The sequence below is a fragment of the Sander lucioperca genome, chromosome 24 (assembly GCF_008315115.2).
Source record: "Sander lucioperca isolate FBNREF2018 chromosome 24, SLUC_FBN_1.2, whole genome shotgun sequence".
Lineage (NCBI taxonomy): Eukaryota > Metazoa > Chordata > Actinopteri > Perciformes > Percidae > Sander > Sander lucioperca.
Genome location: NC_050196.1, coordinates 9,366,045 through 9,389,867, shown reverse-complemented (window position 1 = coordinate 9,389,867; position 23,823 = coordinate 9,366,045). Strand labels below are relative to the sequence as shown.

General features: G+C 44.4%; 1 protein-coding gene across 2 annotated transcripts in view; it reads left to right on the top strand.

The window, feature by feature from the left end:
- nrp2a (neuropilin 2a) overlaps window positions 1-17,457 on the top strand; it is a 60,591-nt gene extending 43,134 nt beyond the window's left edge. The window contains exons 12-18 of one of the 2 annotated variants that reach the window (XM_031291844.2): window positions 2,873-2,953; window positions 3,166-3,270; window positions 6,776-7,041; window positions 7,665-7,761; window positions 9,420-9,452; window positions 14,226-14,288; window positions 15,062-17,457. In XM_031291844.2, the coding sequence (XP_031147704.1) occupies window positions 2,873-2,953; window positions 3,166-3,270; window positions 6,776-7,041; window positions 7,665-7,761; window positions 9,420-9,452; window positions 14,226-14,288; window positions 15,062-15,366 (950 nt within the window). In that variant the 3' untranslated portion in view covers window positions 15,367-17,457. Of the gene's footprint in view, window positions 1-2,872; window positions 2,954-3,165; window positions 3,271-6,775; window positions 7,042-7,664; window positions 7,762-9,419; window positions 9,453-11,319; window positions 12,164-14,225; window positions 14,289-15,061 lie in introns of those variants that run through there. The other variant, XM_031291845.2, reaches the window with a different exon arrangement.
- Window positions 17,458-23,823: the final 6,366 nt, after the last annotated feature.

Genomic DNA, 23,823 nt, shown 5'->3' with positions numbered 1-23,823 from the left:
GCTTTCTACATAATTGAAGATATTTTTTTTTCTCCTCTCCGACATATCGCTGAGTCAGATTCTTTTGGAGGGAGCAATGTCTTTTATACAGAGAGCCATTTCCAACCTGTGTGTGTGTGTGTGTGTGTGTGTGGGTCTGTTTTTGATGTGTTGAAAAATAAACATGAAAAAGCATTGATCTGTGTGTATGTCCATGTGTATGTTTGTGAGCGTATGTGCGTGCCTGCGCCGCTGCAGTGTGTATTTGAACGTGGGAGTGTGCACCTCCATAATCTATGCCAGCACTTCCCCTGGGTCCAGTTCTAAGTGTTGGTGTCTTATCCCGTGCATGGTGATGACTTGCATCATCACCTGCAGCAGTAGCAGACACATTATGTAAGATAACACTCCGCTGCAGAGGGACTTTTCCTGCATTACAAGGCCCTCTGCTGCGCATGTACAGTAGGCCTGCTTACGCACACATGGGCCTCCGCATGGCTCTAGTCCTCACACACATCAAGGACAGGGCTTGGGGCAAGACACATTCTCTCACCGTCTTACATAAACATAAACAAACGCACAAGTCGGTCCCATGCCCATTGCCATCGTCACTCCTGTCACACCCTGGAAAGGTCAGCACATTTATACTGTGACAAGGCCTGACCTTTGAAAGCATAGAGTGCTGGGTAGAATCTTAATGGACTAGACTGTGTGTTTTGTGTTTATGTGTGTTTAGTTGTTCGCACACATGGGAGCGTGTGTGTTCTTGCGCGCAGGTAATGTATAGGCAGTGTGGAGGACTCAAAGGTTAGACTGGAATAAAAAGGCAAAAACAAAAAAAGCAAAAACAAACGAGAAGAGTGAGCACAAGAGACAGAATGAAGAGGAGAAGGGGAGCAAGAGATGGTCTTGCATTTGAAACATTGGGAGGAAGAGAGGTTTGAGGGAAGAGGGACGCTTTCCTTGCCTCACCTTCCCGGTGGGCCGGCAGCGATAAGAGTCTCATTAGGTAGTTAATGACAGGCATAAAGGACGTGACATTAACGCTGGGTTAATGTCAGAAGCCGTTGCCAGCTGTGGCCAGGCCTTTCATGTCTGCCATTTCTCCAGCTGGGGCACCGTCGCGCTCATTTCCATAGGAAGTTCCTTTAAGCGGATGAAATTGTGTATCACGCCGTGTTTGTCACCCTTAGTGCCTTTAAATGTTAATAGTTGTCATGCAGAAAGACCAGTAGGCGGCTCTAGAGTTGCCGCTAACAGCCAGCCAGCAGAGCAAAGAGAATCCATGTGACTTTTTCTTAGATGCTTGCATGCATGTTGTGTTTCTTTTCCAACTGATGAGCTCTGTCCCACAGGACATCTTCAGGCTTTTAAGTCTCAGAGTTGTTTGGATAAACTTAAATGTGACATGTCAGAGAAAGCTAACAAAGCAATATGAAATATAATATGCTTAAGAATCCAGGGTCGTACATCTGTAGCTGCAATGGTTATACAGAGAGAAACTGAGGGAAGAACAGCTTACACAGTTTATTCACATGATGAATTTGGATCTTCGGTTGAGACGTGACCCAAAACCTCCGTGTAAACTCCCATCACACACCAGGGTTGACCCATCTGCTCTTAATAACACAGCGCTTTCTCCCACTTCACATTCCGACTGCAGCCTGCTCAACATGTGTCTGTTTGTGCGCACATGTGATGTGTTTTAATGAGCAAATTGTTATGCCTTTAGTGTATTGCATGTGTTTTCTTGTGATATATGTGAGCCTAAATAGATGTTAGGGGCAGAGAGAAAATCATACATTTCACTTTGTGTTTGCTGTGTCCCTTCTTCTGAGTGCGTGTGAGTTATAGAGTGAGTGAGACACTTGGTAACACACATGCACACACAAGAAAACAGAGTGGGAGATGGAGTGTGTGTGTGTGTGTGTGTGTGTGTGTGTGTGTGTGTGTGTGTGTGTGTGTGTGTGTGTGTGTGTGTGTGTGTGTGTGTTGTTCCTCTCTGACAGCCAGTGAGTAGTCCCAGAGTGTGATCATCCTGTCCAAGGTCGAGGGGAGTTTGTTAGACACATCCATCCATCAGCCTTAACCCCAGTCCTGTATGCATGTGAATGTGTGTGACTCTGCATCTGTGTGTAGTAGCATGTGTGCATCTGTGTGTGTCTGCATATTTGACAGATACTGACGCCTGAGCACCCAGACATAACATGACGGGGCCCCCTTTGGGTGCTCTTGGGCTATCTGCGCCTGCCCCTCTCCTGTCTCTGGCACTCTGGGTGGGATGGCCGTATGGAGACAGTAGACGGGACTTAGTTTCGAGCAATGACCTCACACACTGAGTTATGACATGTGCTTTAATTTACACATAATATACAGTGCTGTTTATTTTAGTCTGAAATATGGGTAGAAATGATTCAAAACAGCAGTATAACTCTTCGGTTTCCTGTTTAAAACATTGGCTCACTGCTATTAAAGTGAACCTGAACTGTGCAAAAGAGATTATATGCAGGGGAATGCTTGTGAAACATTGCAATGAAGTTTGCAATAAAAAAAAAAATGCCAGGCAACCAGTGGACACAAGGAAGTTGTTGGTCCAGGCCAAGATATAGTCTGGTACATAACCCCATAAGCATTTGTATGGATCAATCAAACAAGATATAAAGTGCTAATTAGAGGGCTTTAGACATGATGTTAGGTGGATTTTTACCTCGACAGAGCGAGTCTAGCTGTTTACCCTTGTTTCCAGCCTTTATGCTAAGCTAACCCGCTGCTGGCTGTAGCTTCATATTATTTATTTTTATTATTAATGTGTCCTCTTTACACTAATATAATGTCTGAGGATTGTTTCATACACCCACCTTTGACCTGAGCTGTGTTATGTTTGTTTCTGTAGAAACCACCACGCCGGCCGACACCGTCACGCCAACTCTGCCTGCTGACATTGAAACCACCACTGTCCCCATTTCGACTACAGGTGAGACCAGGAAACAAAGACAAGAAATACTGGATTAATAGTATTATTAGGAAGCAGTAATATAAAAGATGAAAGCCTTTTGAAAGACCTGTATGACATAATGGAGAGCAGCTGTGAATGCTTCTCTATCTGAAATGATTTCTCACACCTTGGTGCCCTTTGGCTCTCGCTCTGACTCTCATTTCCTTCCTTACTGCTCTCCACTTCTACAGTAGCCACCTCTCCTCCATCAGACAGCGTGTGTGACTTTGACCATGGCCTGTGTGGGTGGATGCACGACCCCAACGCCCCTCTGCTCTGGTCCCTGCACAGCCACGGTGAGTCTCCTCAACAGTCATGTGAAGATTCTGCGTGACTCACCGCCGCTGTCTGGTTAGCAGAATGACTCTGAGCTGCTTCAGGGAGCTTTTCTTTTTCTCAATGTAGCAAGCATTTGATGGACAGTGACCTGCAGGGGTTGTCTGGGTGATTTTACAAAACAATGCAGTTAACAGCTCAGGCTGATTATGGACATCTAACATAGGATCTGTGCTGCAGAGCTTTTTTGTATGCAGCTGCAAGGACAATTCCATTTCGGCGCAGAAAATTGCACAAACACAAATGCATTAAGTTTATTTTATCAACTTCACTCAGTCTAGACAAGACACTAATTAAATGAAGTCGTTCTCCTTGCACATCTTCACTGAGTCCCTTTTCAATTTGATTAAAATGATTCCTTAAATTGAAACCAGTCTAATATAGCAGCAACGTTGTCTGCCAGCCGCGCCGCTCTTTCTCGAGCGAATGAGAATGAGAATGAATTGAGGGAATGAGAGGGGAAAGAGACGCCACCACCGCCATGTCAAGCACATACAGCCTCACACGTGACATACACCAGCTCTCCGCTCGCTCGCCTGTGTGTCAAAACGTGCAACGTCTCTGCAGAAAGGGTTTAAGACCCAGTAGCTCCAATTAAGTTCAGAGCAGTAGATTCCAAAGACGAGTTGTTATTCCCAGTCGTCCGTTACTGCCTCTCCATTACCGCAGGCACATCCCAGATGATGCTGTGTAGACTTACATCTACTTAGACACTCCATGAAGAAATAATAATTCATTTTCCCTTTTATACCTATCCGCGGATCAAAAGTGCAGCTTTTGGCGTGTTATTAAAAACTATATAAGATGTATCCTGCTGGGTTTAGGGAGTTCTTTTTTATAGCACTATTTATAATGTTTCTTGGACAGGGTAAGGGAGTGTTATCCCAACCTTGTTTTAAAATTCATTGGTTTTGAGCAAGTTTCCATGAAAGATTCAGCATTTCTCCAGCTGGAAAGAATTAAACAAGAGGTTCAGCATGTCCCGTCCCGTTTTTTTTTTGTTTTTTTTGTCAAATTTGTGATGTCACCTGGGTCGTGTTCAGCAGGGCAACAGATCTCACAGCGAAGGCAGAAATGTTCCTGAAGCATGACCGATTTAGGTCATAGCCATCTTTGACAGGGGGCTTCAAAGCAGCTTCTTTCATCACGGCCAGATTGGAAAGGGTTTCTTGGATTAGTCAGGTTGTGGCTTTCATGTATGGAGTATCATTTCCAGCCGTTTTGACACGCCACGCCAGCCTTTGATTTTCCTGTTGATGTCAAAGGTCAGAAATCCCAGCCAACACAGGATCATTATTTCACTGCTATCAAGTCGCTGTTTAATCCTCTATAGAGTTCCTTTTCTCATGTGACCCAGAAACCATGATCTCCTCACCTCTTGACCTCAGTCATGAAACCAATTATTAGGCACAGAGGTGGAATTAGCCACCATATTCTGTGTTATTTGGCTTAATATACCCCCGCTAGTAAAAACATGCTAAATAGGCTTCATAGATTGAATCCTTGTTTGCTTCTCGCTGCAGGAGACCGCTGTGAAATGGATTAATAATGCTCTGTTGTGCATGCGTACAGCGAGGCAGTCTCGATTATGAGCTGTCTGGCGAACAAGAGGCACAACAATGGGGGGTTCGCTGCAAGACGCCGCACTTCAACGTGAGGCAGACACGACGGAAGAGGCTTTGGTGCACACGTTAAAATGTGTAATAAAACACCTCGTGGACTCACAAATATGATTCACATCCTCTATACTCGTATACACACATGCAGTATATACACAAGAAAACAGTGTCATGTGGAGCAAGGGGGAGTACACACACACCACTCATTCGAGGGCTGCGAAGGGCCAAGGGACATACTGTCACACACTGTCTTAAGTGTCACACACAGGCGAGTCTGGGCGTATGGCGGCCAGAGGAGAGCTGTCAAGTCAGAGGAAGATTTGTCCCTCCAGATACTGCTTGTCGGATCTGCTGGAAAGACCGCACACACACACACACACACACACACACACACACACACACACATATACACACACACACACACACAGCGAAAGGTTATGGACCCAGTCACATGATAAGTTGAGCATGGCTGGATGTAACTGTAAGGTACTTTGGATAAAAAACAGATGCTGTGCAGATAAACATTGTGGTGTTACTGGGAATCAAAATCTGAAACAGACACACACTAGGGGAAATACCTGTATGATCTCTGATTTGACTACTTTTTTCTTGCTTGTAAGACAGAAAGACACACACACACACACACACACACACACACACACACACACACACACACACACACAGTTGTACATGATAAAGCAGGTGATTTAATCTGCAGATTGTTGATACTGGACACTTTCCCACAGAGCCCACTTAAGAAATTCTTCACCAGACGCCTCTTTGAGTCACTCTCTCACACACACACACACACACACACACACACACACACATACACACACACACACACACACACACACACACACACACACACACACACACACACACACACACACACACACTCACTCAAACATACTGTAGGCTCACCAATCTCTCACAATGGAATTCATGTCGGCATCCAATTTGCAAACTAAACATCCTCTGGTGTAAACAAATGGAGTGGTGTGCGTTTTGTTGGGACTTTTCCGCTGTTGAAGTCATTTACCTGGAAGGGAATGAAGAGAAATAGGCCCCGAGGGTCTTGGCTGGAGTTCTGGTAGCACTCCATGTAAGAATGACGCTCTCACCGGTCCTATTCTTCCGTGTGTTTATATTTGTCATTTCCCTATTGTTTGGTGTGACTATTGTGTGGTAGCGATCCCGTTCCTGTTAACAACTCGTGATTCATTTCTTTTTTGTTTGAGATATCTGTAATTGTGTGAAAACATACTGTGCATATGGGTATTTATGTGTCTAAGTCTGCCTGTATGTGCAAACAGTGATGATTTATGGTTGTGTGACTGTATGCACACACAGTATGTGTACGTGCTCCATTTGCCCCACAAACTCATTCCAGCAGCTTCCATTTACAGTGGTTACCAGTTATACAAGTCTACACATCCTTTCAAATTTCCTAATTTTTATTGCCTCGAGGGCTAAAATGAAAACCCATTAAATTAGGCTTCACTTTCATTTGACTGTAGCAACCAGCAAACTCAAGGTTAAAACAAAGCTCTGCTCATTTCTGGCAGTGTTACAAATACTAAAACAGCTTGGTTGCATATTGTTCATTTTTTTTCTATTTTTCACTTGATCCAATGTATTCCTGAGTTTATCCAATATGTTTTAAAGGGTTTCATATGTCAGGATTTTCAAAACATGGAAATCGCCAAAGTTAGTCTGTACAATCGTAGCACATCTGGATTTAGGAACCACAGTTGAAAGAGTATGTGGGGACTTGTGAAATTGGCATTACATTTTACACTTATTCCGAGTAAGACAAAGTAATCTTTCATTATCTCCCCTCCAGAGCTCAACAGCTATCTGTACATGGACGCCAGCCTAAAGACAGAGCAGCAGCAAGCCCGTCTCGTGAGCCCCGTGGTGGCGGCAGACACCGGGCCCCTCTGCCTCCTCTTCTCCTACCAGCTGTGGGGGGAGGCCCAGGGCCACCTGAAGGTCCTGCTGCGGGACGGCCACAACGAGGAGACTGTCCTGTGGACACTGAAAGACGATCAGGGCCCCGTCTGGAGGGAGGGTCGCACCATCCTGCCTCGCTCCCCTAAAGACTTCCAGGTAGTAATAAACCAACATTCTTTAGGTTAAATAAAGAAGGTGACTAGAAAAGTCATAACAGCAATGCTATGAAAGCATCAGACTTCTGGCCAATATCAGCTATATTAAAGTATGTCTGCTTCATAATAGGCATCTCTTTCAAACCCTTTATTATATGTCTCCCCAGAAAGAGAAACATGTCTTTAATGTATTTATCAGGGTAGGTGAAAGGGAGACGCATTCATCTCAGAGCATATGAAAACATCACTTTCAGTCTCTCTGTCACCTTAGGCCAGGTTTGACTTCAAAAGGAGCTTAAGTAAGCCATATTGTCTCTATTGGCTGTGTGATTGTTTGGGGATCGCTGTGCATTTGTCAGAGACATCACAATCAGTTAATGTTCTCATAAAAAAGTAAGTTGAAGAATCTTGCAAAGAAGGGGAGGATGATTGCCAGTGTTGGGTGCAACTTTGAAATCAGGGGCACTGTATTAAGTTTTTATCTTCTTTCTCCTCCTCCTCCTCCCGCTTGTCCCTGTTCTCAATTTGCCTCCCCGGTCCCTACTGCCTTCATCCTGTCTTCGTCTTCCTCTTCTTTTTCAACTTTTAACTCCTCCTCTTCCTCCTCTGTTTTGGATGCCGTAGGTTGTGATGGAAGGTTTCTTTGTGCACGGCACTAGAGGACACATCTGGATAGACAACATCCACATGAGCTCTAGCACCCCTCTGAAAGAGTGTACACGTAAGTCACACACAAACGCACACACACACACACACACACACACACATACACACGCACACACACACACTCTTCGGGACCTCCATGCATTTCTAAGGATAACTCTCTGACAGACAGACAGAGACAAACTATATTTTTTGCCAAAATCTTTTCCATCACACACATCCATTGGACCCACCAGCTTCCTCTCATCTTCTGTCAACTTCACCATCGCCTCATAATCTCGCCCTCCCATCAATCTGCCGTTTCCATTCCACCTCCTCCACTTTCAGCCCGAAGGTCCTTGAACAGTGACACACATGAAGTGATAAACACCCTCGCCCCTTTCCAATCCTCCCTTCACTCCTGCACCCTCCCATCCCAGTTTCAGAGACACCCCACCGAATACAGGGATGAAAGGAGGAAGGAGAGGGAGGGACAGCATTTATTCCTCCATAAAAAAAAGAAAAGAAAAAGAAGAATAGGAAAACTAGGCCATAAACGCCCCGTGGGCCCCGGCGATGCTAATCTATGTTTCATTAGATTTCACTTCTCTTTCTCTCCTCTCTCTCCATCTCTTTTACACTCCTCTTTCGTATTTGTAAACAGAGATTTTCCTGAGCGGTCAAAGGGAATTACTAGACAGGCTGTTTCCCAAGCAACTTTCTGGGTGCCTGGTGTGAGCCGAGCACCAGCACGGCCTGCTTAATCTGGCCCGAGCAGGGGCTTTGGAGAGGGTCTTAAACAGATCAGAGACCGAGCCGGGGGTTCAGAGTGCTTTGGTGCTGGACCACAGTCCAAGTGTTATTGAGGGAAAGTGTGCATGTGTGTGTGTGAAGTGTCCCTAGGTTGCGGCGTACACTCATGTTTTTGCATCAGTCATTTTTGTGTGTATGCGTGTGTCATGAGAGTCTTGAGAGAGTCTAAGCAGCACAGCAGCCTGGCAGGCAAAGATGACAGCCCAGCCCCCTCCTGCCTCCATGCTGCTGTGTTTCCTCCTTCCTGCCTTCCCTCCCCTCCCCTCCTTCGCCACTCCCAGAGCATTCTGGGATGTTGCTTATCACCCAACGCAGTTGAGTTTTGCACAGTGCGTTGGCGTTCCCGCCAAAAGGCGTCAGTTCCCAAGTCAGTTTCCCTCTTTCTTTCTCTCCCACCCGCCCCGTGACACACACACAAACACACACACTAAGACACACACACCAGTTCTTTGTGTTTGCATTCCAGGCAATCATAGTGAAGGTTCTGCTCTGTGCATTTGTAGTAAGCCAAAAAATCCTGCCCGCTCTAGTTTAACTGGACTAGGCAGATAAACAACTTGAGATGTGTAAACTTTGCGTACGCAGACACACACACATGCACATAGCCTATACACTCTCTCAGCACAGCCCCACTTAGATTCCCAACTTACACAATGTGCTCTGTTTGAAATTGCATTCTGGCAAAGAAGCCGAGTAAATGCCATAACTCATATGAGTTATCTGAGGAATTAACCTAAATATCCTCAGGAGGACTTTGATAGTCTTGTGACATTTGTGTGACATTTGGCTGACTTTTCCCTCATATTTAAAGTTATCTAACAGTTGTCTCTCTCCCTCTCTCTCTCTCTCTCTCTCTCTCTCTCTCTCTCTCTCTCTCTCTGTTCCTGTCTCCATGTCTGCCTGACTCTCTCTCTGTCCTCTCAGAACCCATTGCAGCATTTTCTCCTGAAAATTCCGGTGAGTTTGACTTTGATATGATGTCACTTCCTCTCTGGTCTTGCTTCCTGCTCGTTGGTATGCACTAGCCTGGGGTTTTTTTGCTTGGTGGCACTAAGTAGCCCAAACCAGTCCTCACCGTCAACACAGAGGCTGAGTCTGCTAGAGCTGTGTGATTCCAGATGAATAAATCTGCGTTCATTATTAAAACCCCTTGCTAAAATCTTAATTATCAAATTTGCAAATACCAAATAAATTTTCCCAAACTCAAACTAAGTTGGAAGACAGATTATTTCAGTAATGCGCTGTTGTGCACTAGTTTTACCTTGTCAGTCTCTGGAAACAAAGGATTAGGCTCAAAACAGCAAACTCTGCGTGCATGACAAGCCAAATCAAGTGCACCTCATGGAGTCAGATATTTCAAAAGAGCTACATATTCTCAGTTCTACGCTGCCTGACACAGCCTGAAGGGTTTTAAATAACTGTCTGCCTCGTGAAAAATATTTAGGGCATCCTGGGGGACTCTATGAGATTGATGTTAGTGTTTTGGCATCTCATAATGTCTTCCAATAAGATAAGAGTGCAAATGTGATGTGTGTGCACTTCTTCGGCTTTTTTACTCTTCCGCCCTCACACACGCACACGCACACACACACACACACACACACACACACACACACACACACTCACACAGAGTCTCTAACCCTTGACGGACATGTACAAACACACACATTAATATCACCACACACATACACACCAGTGTCCCCGGTGAAAAGCAATCAGATAGAGTGACTGAGCAGCGGCAAGCACGGGTGTCTCTCTCTCCTCTCCCTAACTCAGCTCTGTCTAATGAGTGTGTGCAGTGTGAAGTAGCAGGAGCATGCACCATTTCCCTCTGTAATTATGTGACACGGTCCAAAAATCAGGATGTATTCAGCTCAGCTTCACTTTCCCTAGTTCATTTTGACATTCTCTCGGTCTTACGACTCTCCACATTAAGTCTGTATGGTACATTTGGGCTTTAGTTTTTTTTTTTCCAACGTCTTCAGGGGTTCGTTTTTGCATAGCAGTCTTGGATAGTCGGATGGAGGCTTCTTGGAAGGTGGTTAGTTGGTTCTTACCAAGAATTTATGAAGGGGGTTCAAGCCAGGGGCAGCAGTGTAGAGGATCTGTGGAGATAGTCTCCAAGGAGACAGAGCTTGGCTTGAGGAGGAGAGGACTGGCCAGGAGGCTGATGCATGAGAAAGAGGAAAATGAAAAACCAAGAACAGAGAACAGGATAAATTATGTACTCAAAACAAATCTGCAAACTCGAGCCAGCTAAATAACAAATCCCAATCCAATATCAGCTACGAGTGCTCTGGAACATTGGATTACCATGTGGTGTCCGACTGATTCTTGCATGGTTCTTTATCAGGGGGCTGTTTGTGACTTCCTGTGCCAGTGCAGTCAGGAAGAGGAAGCTACTTAATTCAATGTGTGTGGGTGCTTTTATAACTAATTATTTTGGCGTTCGTTTCACACCAAGTCATTCCATTGTAGCTTTGGAAAAAAAACAATAATTGCATTGAATTTGACTGGATCAACCATTGGACTGATTTCAAACCAAATCTCTTGATGATCTTGGTGTGAAAACTTGTCCTCCAACTGCAACCCAAGCTACATGAGAGAAATGGATGCATTTTAATTTTTCCTCTTTTTTTTTGGCCTTGGAGATTTATTTAATTTTTTGCAACTGGCATGCTTGTGCATGCTCATATGAGGTGCACGCCTGCTGTTCGTATGATGAAGACCAATAGGGACATAAAATAGAGAGTTAAATGTAGAAAATAAACAAGTGCCACTCCTCTCTTTTCCCGCTGGCAATTATTCTGTATCTCTCCACCAGGGGGAGGCGTTCCTGTGCCTCCCTTGCCCATCCACTGGTATTACATTATGGCCGCCGGGGGCGCCCTCCTTCTGCTGGCCGTGGCCATCTTGGTCAGAGCCCTCTGTTGCTGCCGACAACACCTGGCCACCAAGAAGAGCCAGCTGTCAGTGGCCTATCACAGCTCCTCACAGTGCTTCCAGTATTCTAACTGGTCCTCCAGTATGGCCGCCCCAGGGGTGGAGCCAGTCCTGACAGTGAGGCTGGACAGCCGGGACCGACACCGTACCCTCTGCTGAAAAGAAGCACTTAGCTGCGTAGAGCAGGACGCCAACTTGTGATGTCCGTGGCAGTGTGTGTCGTGATGCCGCAAGATTGACAGAACATCCACTCGACCAACCCCTCCCTCATTTAGTTTACAGTTGCAAGGGTGATGATGACATTGCCCTAAACTGCCAAGTGAAAATTTGCAAAGAAACACTGTGCTCTCTCTCTGTGTCTCTAATGGATGTAGCTTTCGGTTGCTGTTTTATTTGTTCCGTTAAGGAGTTTGCTGTTGACATTCTCACACTTTGCTGCTCCTGATGTGAGGACTGAAGTCTGAGTAAGTTATTTATCTGAACAGCTTGCTTCGGACCATTGAGTGCTGTCTGGCTCCTCATAACCCCAACGGTCCTCCTGGAATGACCCCAGCATGGACATGCGCACAGACATGTGTGGGCTGGGACGAGAAGGGGGTTGAGCTGGTTCCGCTGCGAGAGCCAGCCAGAGCTGCCAAACCACAGACTAAAACAAGACCCCAGAGACACGAGGAGCTCTGCAGTGCTGAGAGAGAGAGAGGGGGGGGGGACTGTTAGGCTGAGAGGCATCCAACGTGCTAGTGCTTGGTATCTCTGTCATAACAACATGAGATAGCTGTGATATGAGTTGTACCAATAGTGAGGGGGTTGTAACGGAGGAGGGAAAAAAAATCCTTCCATTGTGCTTTTCAACAGAGCATGTGCACATTTAAAAACAAAAGAATGCAAATCCATCATACTTTAAGTCCTGCATCACAAATGGAGATAACCAGCTCGTTTGATTGAACGTCTTGTCTTCTCCTGATAAAGGCATCAGTCAGTGATGGATGCAGCCGTCTTCAGTGTTTAGTGTTTCATCTTGATTCTCTGCCGTAATAAAGCACGTTGTTCCCACTCCCATTTGTGCTTCATATCACCCGCTCCTGTTGTTCTCCATGGCTTTGAGCTGACCAGATGAAACTCATGCTGAGCCAAGCCTTGTTCTGTTTTCATTGGGAATATGTGCTTGTTGTTTTTAGGATTGTAAATAGACACAGCTGTCTGCCATCACCATTTCTGTCTTGATTTATACTCCTACAAATCCCACAATGCCGCTGGACCAGCTGGAAGACATAAGTGCAGTGTTTTGCTGTATACAGTTTGTGCACCCTTGAGAGAGATCCAAGACGTGAAGATCAGAGCAGAGCTCCAGCTATTGATGGGCCTTTCTCTAGTGCCATTAGATGCCATAAATGGCTATTAACATAAAATAAGACACAGCTAATGCACTTCTTACTAATGTTTAACATAGCTGGGATCTAAAAGAAGGTTTTATTGTGAAATTTCTCGAAACTCTGACCGAGCTAGACAAATTGGCACCAATTTCACTCTCATCAGTTGGTACAGAGGTGGTGAGGTTTGACACGCTCAGTTTAACGCTCTAGATTGAATGAAATTGAAATCTTCACTCTGTGGCTTAACAGGCGGGGCTTTTATGATCTGTCACACCAGCAAGAATCTGTCACATACTAGTGCACAGCTCAGCAGAATGCACCTTGATTTGTTGCCACAATTTAGAAGCTGCAGTTTTCTCTCCAGAGTGGGAAAGAAGTGTTTGTTGGCACACTTTCACTATGTGCTTTTAAATCATCTTGGGGGAGGAAGGATTGGACACCTTACTTGGGCCATCTCGACACCGTTACGCTCCATGCCTCTAATAGTTGTAATTAGTAAATGGACATATTACATTTATTAAGACTGTGGTAAGCACTTTTCCCTCCTATCTACCGCACCTCCGCCGCCCACTGTGCTGCCAACTTCAGTTGCCCCGGAAACAGTATTGATAATGCCATTGGCCGTCAAAGACCTCCAGATCTAGACGTGTGCCTTGCCAAGCAGTTACTCCCACTCCTGCATGCTTGCCAAGAGTAGCAAGTGCAAACACACACTTACACATTGACACAAATGCACACACACACACACACAAAGAAAACTTATCTAAAGTATAATTACACTTGTGCCATTTGGCTCAACTAAAGTGCTGCAGCCATTGCTAGTTTTACCACACTCATAATCTTCCAACTCAGACACTGACATACATAATCAGTTTTCAGTTCACACCACCTTTCAGAGAAAGACCGTCACAAGCACTACTTAAATGTTGACATTTGTTGCCACTATTCTTTTTTCTCGTTTTGTTTTTCTTTTATCATCTTATACACCACTCTTAAACTTGACAGTAACAGTGTCGATGATTTTAAAGGTGATAATGATGGGTAATGTTAATTATTTGATGAACGTGTTTGCATCTTTATTCACACGGAATGAACAGTCTTATAACATCAGTATGCTATGTGATGACTGTGTTTGACAGGAATGTATCATAATGATCTTTCTCTATTAATAAAGTCATATTTTTCTATTATTCCAAGACTTGTATGTGTGTGTATGGATGCTAAAATTACTACATGGTCAGAATTGACACCAACTATGAATTTACAATATTCAAATGGTTATTTATCAGTAAAAATGTTTGTGGTCCTGCAAACTCATGACCATTCTAAGCATTACAAAAGGTATTAAATTGGAGCCATGTGTAGAATTAGCTTGATGCTTAAAGATTGTGTTTCCTGTGCTTCTCTCTGACAGTTAAGAGACTGAATGAATTTGGAGATGGACGACTTTTCAGTGGCAGACCCCCACTAGGTGGAGGTAAGGCACAAAGAACTTACTACAACACCTTTTGATCATCAGAGCCAGAATTTTAAGGGACTTTCACACCTGCCTCATTTAGTTCAGTTGAATCGCACTAGAGTTAGTTTTCCCCCTTGGTACGGTTCATTTGGGCAGGTATGAATCCAGCAATCGCACTCGGATGCGCACCAAAAGCGGACCACGAACTCTGAATGAGAACGTGATCCAACTTCGAACGAACCTAACTATGTGTACTCCATCCTCCAACTATGTGTACGCTGAAGTACTCCTGTAGTCACGTGTGCTTTGCAATCAGCGAATAGACTGCGGCCAAGCTCGTCATTGTCTCTAAAGTTGGAGACAGACTCCGGCACAGCAGAGCAAAGTCTCGTGAGTAGAGCAGACGTAGTAACGTCTCTCACGAAACAATGTCTGAAAAATTATTTAAATTAAATAAGCTGGTTTGACCATGGAGATGCAAGAAATATGCACTAGTCCAGAACACAGGACATTCTTCCTGTATTTACTTTCTTGCTCCCGCCCCAGACACATCTGACCAATAAGTGAACGTTCTTGTCTGGTTTGAAGTGATGCATTTTGGTTTGCTTGGACTTTTCTCTGTGTGAAGCGAAACTGAACCAAGGGGAAACCGCTCCAAGTTTACAAACTCATCAACCGTTTCGGACCAGAGAACACAAACTACAGGTGTTAAAACGTCTACGTCACTTCTAGCGGTCGTGAAATTAACTTTTCTCGTCTACTTTTTCTTCCTCCTTCCCCTCCCGTCACAGTTTTACAGTTCCCTGAGTGGAACACAGCATCGCCATCCTCTGAGCCTCCGGTGACCCGCGTCTCAGAGAAGGACAACTCGTGGCTGTACACCCTGGACCCCATCCTGGTCACCATAATCGTCATGAGCTCTCTGGGTGTCCTGCTCGGGGCGGTGTGCGCCGGCCTCCTCCTGTACTGTACCTGCTCCTACAGCGGCCTGTCGTCCCGCTCCTCCACCACCCTGGAGAACTACAACTTCGAATTGTATGACGGCCTCAAGCACAAGGTCAAGCTGAACCAACAGCGCTGCTGCACCGAGGCGTGAGGAGGGGTTCGAGGGAGGAAAACACAAAAGGAGACGGAACGAGAGATACGGTCATTTTGTGAAAAAACGCTCACTATTTTTCATTTCCTCCAGTTCACTTTCAGTTTGCTTCCTCAGTGGTGCAGATCCCTGGACACATGGACAACGAGAAAGCCACTTTTTTTATTTATTTTTTTTAGCTCAAATGAGAACTCATTTCCTGCTCAGAAAAACGTGGCACAGTCCAGTGTTAGTCGTTTTTGTGGTGAAAGAACCAATGAGAGAAAGACTGCAGTTACCCAGATGGATTGTTTCATTGCAGTGATGTTAGGCCTCAAAAAATATCTACACATATCAATTACAGATTCCTGCTCCACCAAAAGAGAAGTGTTTATAAATGCATCATAGATTTGTAAGAGGTCTAGTTTTGAAGCTGGATACTGTAAGCTACACATACTGAGTCATAACACATTGTGTTGGAAAGGTGGTAGGTTAGGAATGTGCTTAGAAAGCGTCTTTTTTGATCACATGTGAACACAGTGGCCTAGAACTTAGCTCCTTAGTGTGGCCCGTTGGCTTTTTTTGTTCCGTCGTAGACTCTGCTACCTATCAGCCTCAGTTATCCTCTTAGTTCCTGACAGTCTGTGGTTATTTTTAGTCACAGACGTCCATCGAGTTTGTCTTTCTCGGTCACTCGTTTTCTGTTTAATGTTTTCGTTCTGGCCTATCCCCAGTCTGTGATGGCAGATAAGTTGAAAAAAAAGAGGCAAAGAACGTGTATGTGTGTGTAACGGAGGGGATTTTAACACATTCTTTTACTGACGGAGAGAGTTATTGTTAGATTTAGTTGTCGGAGACTGTTGTTACTGGTTCCTGTCAATGAGAAGGTCATGTTTACATTGTGGTTAATGGTGAAATGTCCAGGAGCTTTGGTCGGTGCAACCTATGGATTGCTGGTAAGGGCAGAGACTGAAAACCACTGAAGAAAGACAAACAAAGAGAGAGTGAGAGAGACTATATGACTGACAGAGCACTCAAATCCCCTGCCTCCCTCTCTCTCACAGGGGCGATGTTCTCCCTGTGCTTTTCGCGAGGACAGAAAGCAAACGGGATCAAAAACAAATGCCAGAAACAGCTCGTCTCAATTGACTGTGCCCGGACACACAACAAAGCCTTAAAGCAAACTGTTTGCAGAAATGTTGAAAAAGGAACGTTGAGGCAACACAAGAGAGAAGGTATCGATCTCTCTCGTTTTACATGTGGACCTCAAAAGCCATGATTTAAAGGACCTACTCTTCCCCCCCCCACCTCACACATACACACAGATCACACCACCCCCGCCTCAAACTACTGGTTGATTGTGGCTGTTTTCTGTTACATTTTTTTTTTATGTCTGCTCTCGCACAGCAAGGCAGGCATTCTTCGGGACTATTTTGAACCAATCAGAAAGGGTCTTGTGTTGCACTCTCTGAATGGACTCATAAGCCATGAGAAGGACAGGGTGAGAGAAGAAGTCTCCCTCCCAAGCACATACAGTACACACATTACTTCACTTGTATATACAGATGTATATACATAACATGAATACACACCCACTCTCACATGAAACTTTGGACACATACACCGAGAGGCACTCAGACCTAAAAATGAAGGGAACAATGGTTGCTGCTGAGAAGCCAGAGGTATATATTTAAGACCATGTCGTACACAAATGCCATGGATTCACTACACACACATGCACTCAACATATCATCCCGTCTACCATCACCATGTACACTCACACACACGCTGTCCCTCTCCTCTGAGGCCCATTTCTCTGGACCCCACTGACTCTTTTCAAAGTGCCTTGGAGCCTCGGGGATCCAGCTTGCCTTTGGAGCCGGTATCAGATACAGTAACTTAACACTGACAGTGACAGTCACAGCGCCCCCTTCTACCCGGGAGGACCAAACAAACGTTAAAAAAGGACAGAATTCCCCCCTTTCGCACTGCTCGGACTGCTGTTGTTGTTGTTTTAGAGGGGTCTTTGTACAGAAATGCTCTTTTTATGATTGTTATTATAATTATTGTTATGATTATTTAATAAAGGATTTATACCATACTGAGGAAAAAGCTGGCTAAGGTTTTCTTGCTGTGATACATTGTGTGAAAGAACAAAGGTTTGATTGTTGACTGTAGACACAACTAAGTTTCACCCACAAACTCCATCTGAGAATTCGAGCCAAACTCTCACTTTTAATTGCAAGAAGAATACACACGGGGACTCTCACACACACACACACACACACACACACACACACACACACACACACACACACACTCATGTTCTTGCTCTCTTTCTTTGTCACATACACATACATACATAATGCCATAATGTTGTCAGCCTGGTATACTTTGCCTCTAATCTCCACATGATGTCCCATTAGTGTGGACCTCTGGTGGCCCTCATTTAGGAGCTCCAACATCAAAGCTTTGAAGGGCCTGGCGTCTCAGCTACACACACACACACACACACACACACACACATTCATAGAGTACACACGCAATTACTCTGCTTCTCTTTTATACAGCTTGCTGAGTCTCCCACACACGGTTCCATTTATCCACATAAGCTTTCCTCACCTAAATCCAAACCCTATTAGCAAATACAGCTCAGAGTTTCAGATCCAGATTGTGATATCTTTGACTCCTTGAGGTCTCGTGGACTTCCAGAACGGTCCAAATTTTTAACCGGGGGTCTTATGGTAGCTGTTACAGTCATGACTTTGAAGATTAAAAAGAGTGCTGAAGTTATTGTTGCATTTCTTAGCTTGTATGCGCTCCTGAAATGTGTTTTTCCTTACTGAACTAGACTGTCATCGTAACTTTTTAATTATAGCAATGTTCAACACAACTTTATGAAGATATGAAATGGAGCCTGTAGCTCAGGTACCACATTATGAGCCATACAAAGCAGAATGACACGTGTTTGTCACTGCACAGCGGCGATGGCAGTGGCTGTTAGCATGCTCCAGTCCGTGACATAGCGGGCCAATTACCATCTCTGAAAAAACACAGACAATCCCCAGTCCACCAGAGGAGTGCGATGCCATCTGCTCACAGGTTTGATTGATCCCGGCAGAACAGTCACGACCACATCACACGAATGAATGCCGACAGGAAATTACCAAAGGAGCCAGATTGTCATTGTTCCATACCGCCTCTTGTTTTCACAACCAAATTATTCCAATTTTTTTTCTTCCTGTGAGTGTGTGTGTTACCCAAATGTTGTTTTTCTAGGTTTTTATCAGTCTGTAACGGCACACTGCAGGGGCCCTTTCCTTTAGCCGTCAGATCAGAGAGTTCTTTTGCCTGTGAAGCCGAGGCGGCCTTCAAAGAAAATGCTCTGGCACCCTGTAAGTCGATAGGCCAGATTGAGGAGGGAGCCCATTTGAGGGTCGCGCCACAGGAAGTGACTGCAACACACAGCTAATTAATGTGGGGATTATGTAATCAAGATGGAAGAGAGGGCAAACTGGCAGTTAGTCATCACAGTTAGGGAGGAAACTTTATTTAGTTGTCTAACTTAATCACTGTATTTCCTTTATATTACTGGATATAGGCTTCTCGGTGTCTGAGCAAGGTGAAACTTTGGTGTGTCAAAGGACATTGGTTTATTAGAACTAGCTTGCAATCATGCAGAATATTGTTAAAATAGAATTATACCTTCAGAAATCAGAAATTCTCCATATCCTCCTCTCTGCATCTTCAGTGAAGGTCTTGAGAAGAAAGCCAGACTAAACCTTACATGTCTTTCAACAGCATCCAAAATGCTGTCACAAACTGCAGCAGCATTGCATATACACATGCAGAGACTTACATGTTTCACACACACACACACACACACACACACACACACACACACACACACATACACACACACACACACACACACACACACACACACACACACACACACAAGCGCGCACCCATATCCCAATGGTCTTCCTGGGAAGGGGGCCCAGATAATCTTGTCTGGCCTGCCAGCGGTTCAAAGCACCTATATGGGTCAGAGTGGGGAGGGTGTGTTTGTGTGGAGGATGGAAAGGGGCTCTGTGGCAACTTGCCCGCCAATGACGACAGACCCAATGACAACAAATGCCAAAGTCTTATATAAACAACAGGCGGACCATCACTTTCCTTCCTCCGTGACATTATCATCTCCCCAACACCAGAGGATACTGCCTCCGAAAACAAATACATGGAGGAAATGATTGGGATGAGAAAAGGTCCGTTCAGAACTCCAAACTAGGCCAGCTTTCTTGTCATTGTGAAGCAGCACAGAGGAAATTAACTTGATAAAAAGATACCGAGGATGAGTTGAGCCAATTTTGGATCCTGTTGTCGAGGGACCACAACACTGATGGTCTGTTTTTGCTCTGATGCTACTCCCTCTAGACTGAAGCTAATGCCTCATGCTGGGATCGCTCAGCAGCGATGTTTGGGTTCAGAGCTCCGGATTTGATTTCCAAGAAGCATCTGATATTTTCTCCCATCGACAGATTTGACGCCATCATATGGTATCTGGAGCATTTCCTCGTGACTGAACTTTTGTTGTGGACACGCAACGTGACTCGTGATCCTATGTGGTGGGCCACCTGTTCGCTCCACTTGAGGCTGGTGTGTTTACAGTTACGGTTGCCCTGAATAGCACAAGAAACGTGTTATCAGGCAATGCGGGGTGCCTCTCGCAGTGGGTCCTAACCATCTGTCTGGAGTGTTTGTGGTTGAGTTTGAGTGAAGGTGTTGCAGCACTTGACGTCAGAGACCAGTACAATTTCAAAATTCTTGTTGCAGTTTTTTTTTTTATTCTATTCTCCTTTCTTACCTACATTACCCACAATGCACCTTCGACAGTTCTGTAACAGATTCAGATTCAGGGGTGTTTTGCAGCTTATGAAATCTTGTGCCTCTATAGCAAATCTTGTGCCTCTATAGCCTCAAGCCACATATGCAGTAGTACTCCCCATCACCTGTAGACTGTTATGTGTACAATTGGTGGAGTTCCCCTACTACATGTGGGACAGGAAGTCACATCACAAACCTTCCTAATAACCTGTTCCCATTTAGTTTGGGTCCTCTCTTAAACATCCAGTCCACCCATCAGCAATTAAGTCTTGCAATTACGATTGTATTTAGGTAGAAAGAGTGGCCATTGTTTTCTAAACATAAAGGAATAACTGATGAAAAGTTTTAGCGCAACCTAATTCTAAAAACAGATCAGAAGACTTCTTAATCAATATGAACTCTTGAACCTGGGGGAAAAAAGCTAAAAATATATCTGCCAATCACAGGTTAAGTAAAGGAAAGCTGTTAGTGGAGCAATCATACTTGACAGGTTGTCAAGATTCCTGAACAAAACATCTTAAAGCTTCTGTGATCATCTGTTTGACGCTGGCACCGTAGACAATTCTTCACTCCGAATCTGTCAAATGATTTCAACAGAGCTGAGTCGCCAGGCCTGTTATTATATGAACAAGCGTGGCGATAATAGAACGAAAAACAAAGTTGTATTTCATGAAAAGTGGTAATGAATTAACAATGACCAAAAGCATCAAGAATGCAGCTGGGGCAGATTTCAGAAACAAGCAAATAAACAGCTGTGCTCATCATGATTCACTCTCGCTGTCATTAAAGGGGAAGGAAGAAAGAAAGAAAATAAGAAATAGAAAATCATCTGAATGCCTGAGCCTGTTGTGTGAGGCTGCTACCCCGGTTTAGTTTGTGGAGTAATTGAAATGGCCTTCTCATAACTTTTTGTTCAAATTAGGGCTCTTTCATTATGTATTCCATCGAGGCGATAATCAAATTCAATTGCACTTTGAGACCCATCTGTTCCAAAATAATTGACGATTCTACCCTTCAAAAAAACCTCCCGCGTCTCCTCGGCTCTGCACATAAATCTCATCTGAATCAAATTAGCTCCACAAGTAACGTGTGTTTACTAAGCAACTTTGTAAGAACACCCGCCACATTTCCCCTTTGATGAAGTTGCACACTCTAGTGTGATGGCAGCAGAAATGCAGCAGCAAATAAAAAGGTGCAATATAAAAGCATGGAATGTGTTTTTACCCTTAAAAGGCACTTCAATGTGGTGCTATAATAAATGCTCTTAGGTTAAGTTGTAATCATACATTTAGATATATAGCAGATGCATTTCTCATTTATTTACACACAACACTGATTTCCGTTATTGCGTGAAATTGTAGCTGTCAGTCTTGTTTTGTTGTTTTCCTTTTTACTCTGCTTTTACAATTTGATCACAAGCTGTGTGGAAAAGGGTTGTGGCAGCGGGAGATGTGCCAGTGAGGCCTGTGTGGATGTGAAGCCTCAAGAGAAGAGATCTCTGTGTTTGGTTAATGTGGGATGGAGCTCTGTGCTCTGTGTATACCCCCAATCCTCTGAGTGGGTTGCTGTTGATGGTACGGGTTATATCTTATGCCTTGTAGGAGGCAGGAGGCAGGAAGTGTGTGTGTGTGTGTGTGTGTGTGTGTGTGTGTGTGTGTGTGTGTGTGTGTGTGTGTGTGTGTGTGTGTGTGTGTGTGTGTGTGTGTGTGTGTGTGCGTGCGTGCAACAGTAATGTGGTGACATCCTTCTCTCCATGATATTTCTGTACCATGGCGCTCTGAGAAACTACACCCAGGAGAAAGCGGATTTACAGCCTCATTCAACTGTGCTGAGCTCCAGTTAAACATCATTCAAACTGCCAACTTAGCAATCCCTTTCTCTTTTTCTACAGTATCTCACCACACACACACACACACACACACACACACAAACACCCTTCTTCATAACAACCCAGACACACACTATTGCTAAATGATGTCATGGCAGTAGATTCATGGGACATTTTGCAGTAAGTGTTCTCGAGATTTATCTCTGATTACTCCTCTCATTTTTCTGTGTGCTGTTGTTTTTTCACCTGAATAGTTATATCGTAGAGGTCTTACAGTTGCATGGGCTTGAAAGCCACCAAGCTTTAGATATTCATAAAACGTACAGTGATTTAGAGAGGAAAGAGAGAGAGCCATAAAAAGGGAGAAAATATACTGTACACAAATAAAACAATCATTCTGCATATAACCAAACAGAGCAGGGAGGAAAGGGGCCTGCTCAATTTGCTTATCAGTCCCTTTCAAGCTACAGTTTGGACCCTTGGAGACATAACAGCATCAGGCCACTGGGGCACACAAGCGGGGAGTCAAGTAAACACATCGTAGTAGAATAAGCAAGCTACACAAAAGGCCTTCCTCCCATGACCACGGCCACACACAAAGACGCAGCGCTGCAGTTTCCATATATACACTGGGAAGAACAACAAACAAGCAACCAAATCCACTGACAAATACTGCTGCAAATATCAAATCAATATCCCGTCTTCATTTTTGAAACTGTTTGGACTTGGCGTCATCGTGGGATTATTTGTAACAGTAATAACCCTCAGAGGATGGAACTAAGGGAGCACACACCACCTGCCCTCTCCTGAGAACACACACAGGGAGGGAAAACAACATGAGTGGGTTGTGTGAAATTACAACTGTATGGATGTATGTGTTTTTACTTGCATGTATGGACCTGCTTGTGTGCATGTACAGGTTAAGTTCCCATGTGTCTTTCCACCCATACTGCTTTTTGGTTAGAGGCCTGTCTTCTTCACCTTAAGTTGTTATGGGAACAAGAGCAGCTGCAGGAACAGCATTAGCATGGGATGTTGTATGTTAGCCCCACAGAGCATGGCATGCTAAAAAGAGCGAGTTCAGCAGGTCAAACTATAGTCTCTCTCTCTCTCTCTCTCTCTCTCTCTCTCTCTCTCTCTCTCTCTCTCTCTCTCGCTCTCTCTCTCTTGGCACCTTGCCAAAAATGAAAAGGGCTTCTGTACTTGAACGCCTGTGTATTGAATAGATTGCCTCCCAGATTTATATAGAAGTGAAAATAAAAAGGTTTTTGCAAATTATGCGCATATAAATGCACTTCCACACTGCTTTTCACCTGTATTTTTCAGCCATTTGTGTCCAAAATATGATTTATTTATTTTTTATATTTTTTTTCCTGCAAACAGAGAGAATGTGAGCTTTACTGCTGCACAGTCCCCTGCTGAGTGTTCACTGGTGACACTGTCGAAAATGTTCCCATAACTCATGAAAATGAAATTATATATTCTGTTAGTGTCGGCACAGTATATACATAAGTGTGCATGTTTCTTATTGCATTACTGTGTCTCCTTCCTTCCCACCAATCAGCCTGACATCTGGTATTGAAAAGGTAGCCTTTGACACAAAACATACACCACCACTGGCATTGCAATGTGTCTGAGAGCATCAGTTCTTCATCAGCAAGAAGATGCTTGCGGTATTCCCACGACCCCCAACAAAATAAATAACCCGCCCCTACTTGACACCAGTGGGAGTCCTTGTCTCCAGATGCTCTGCCTGCCTTGCA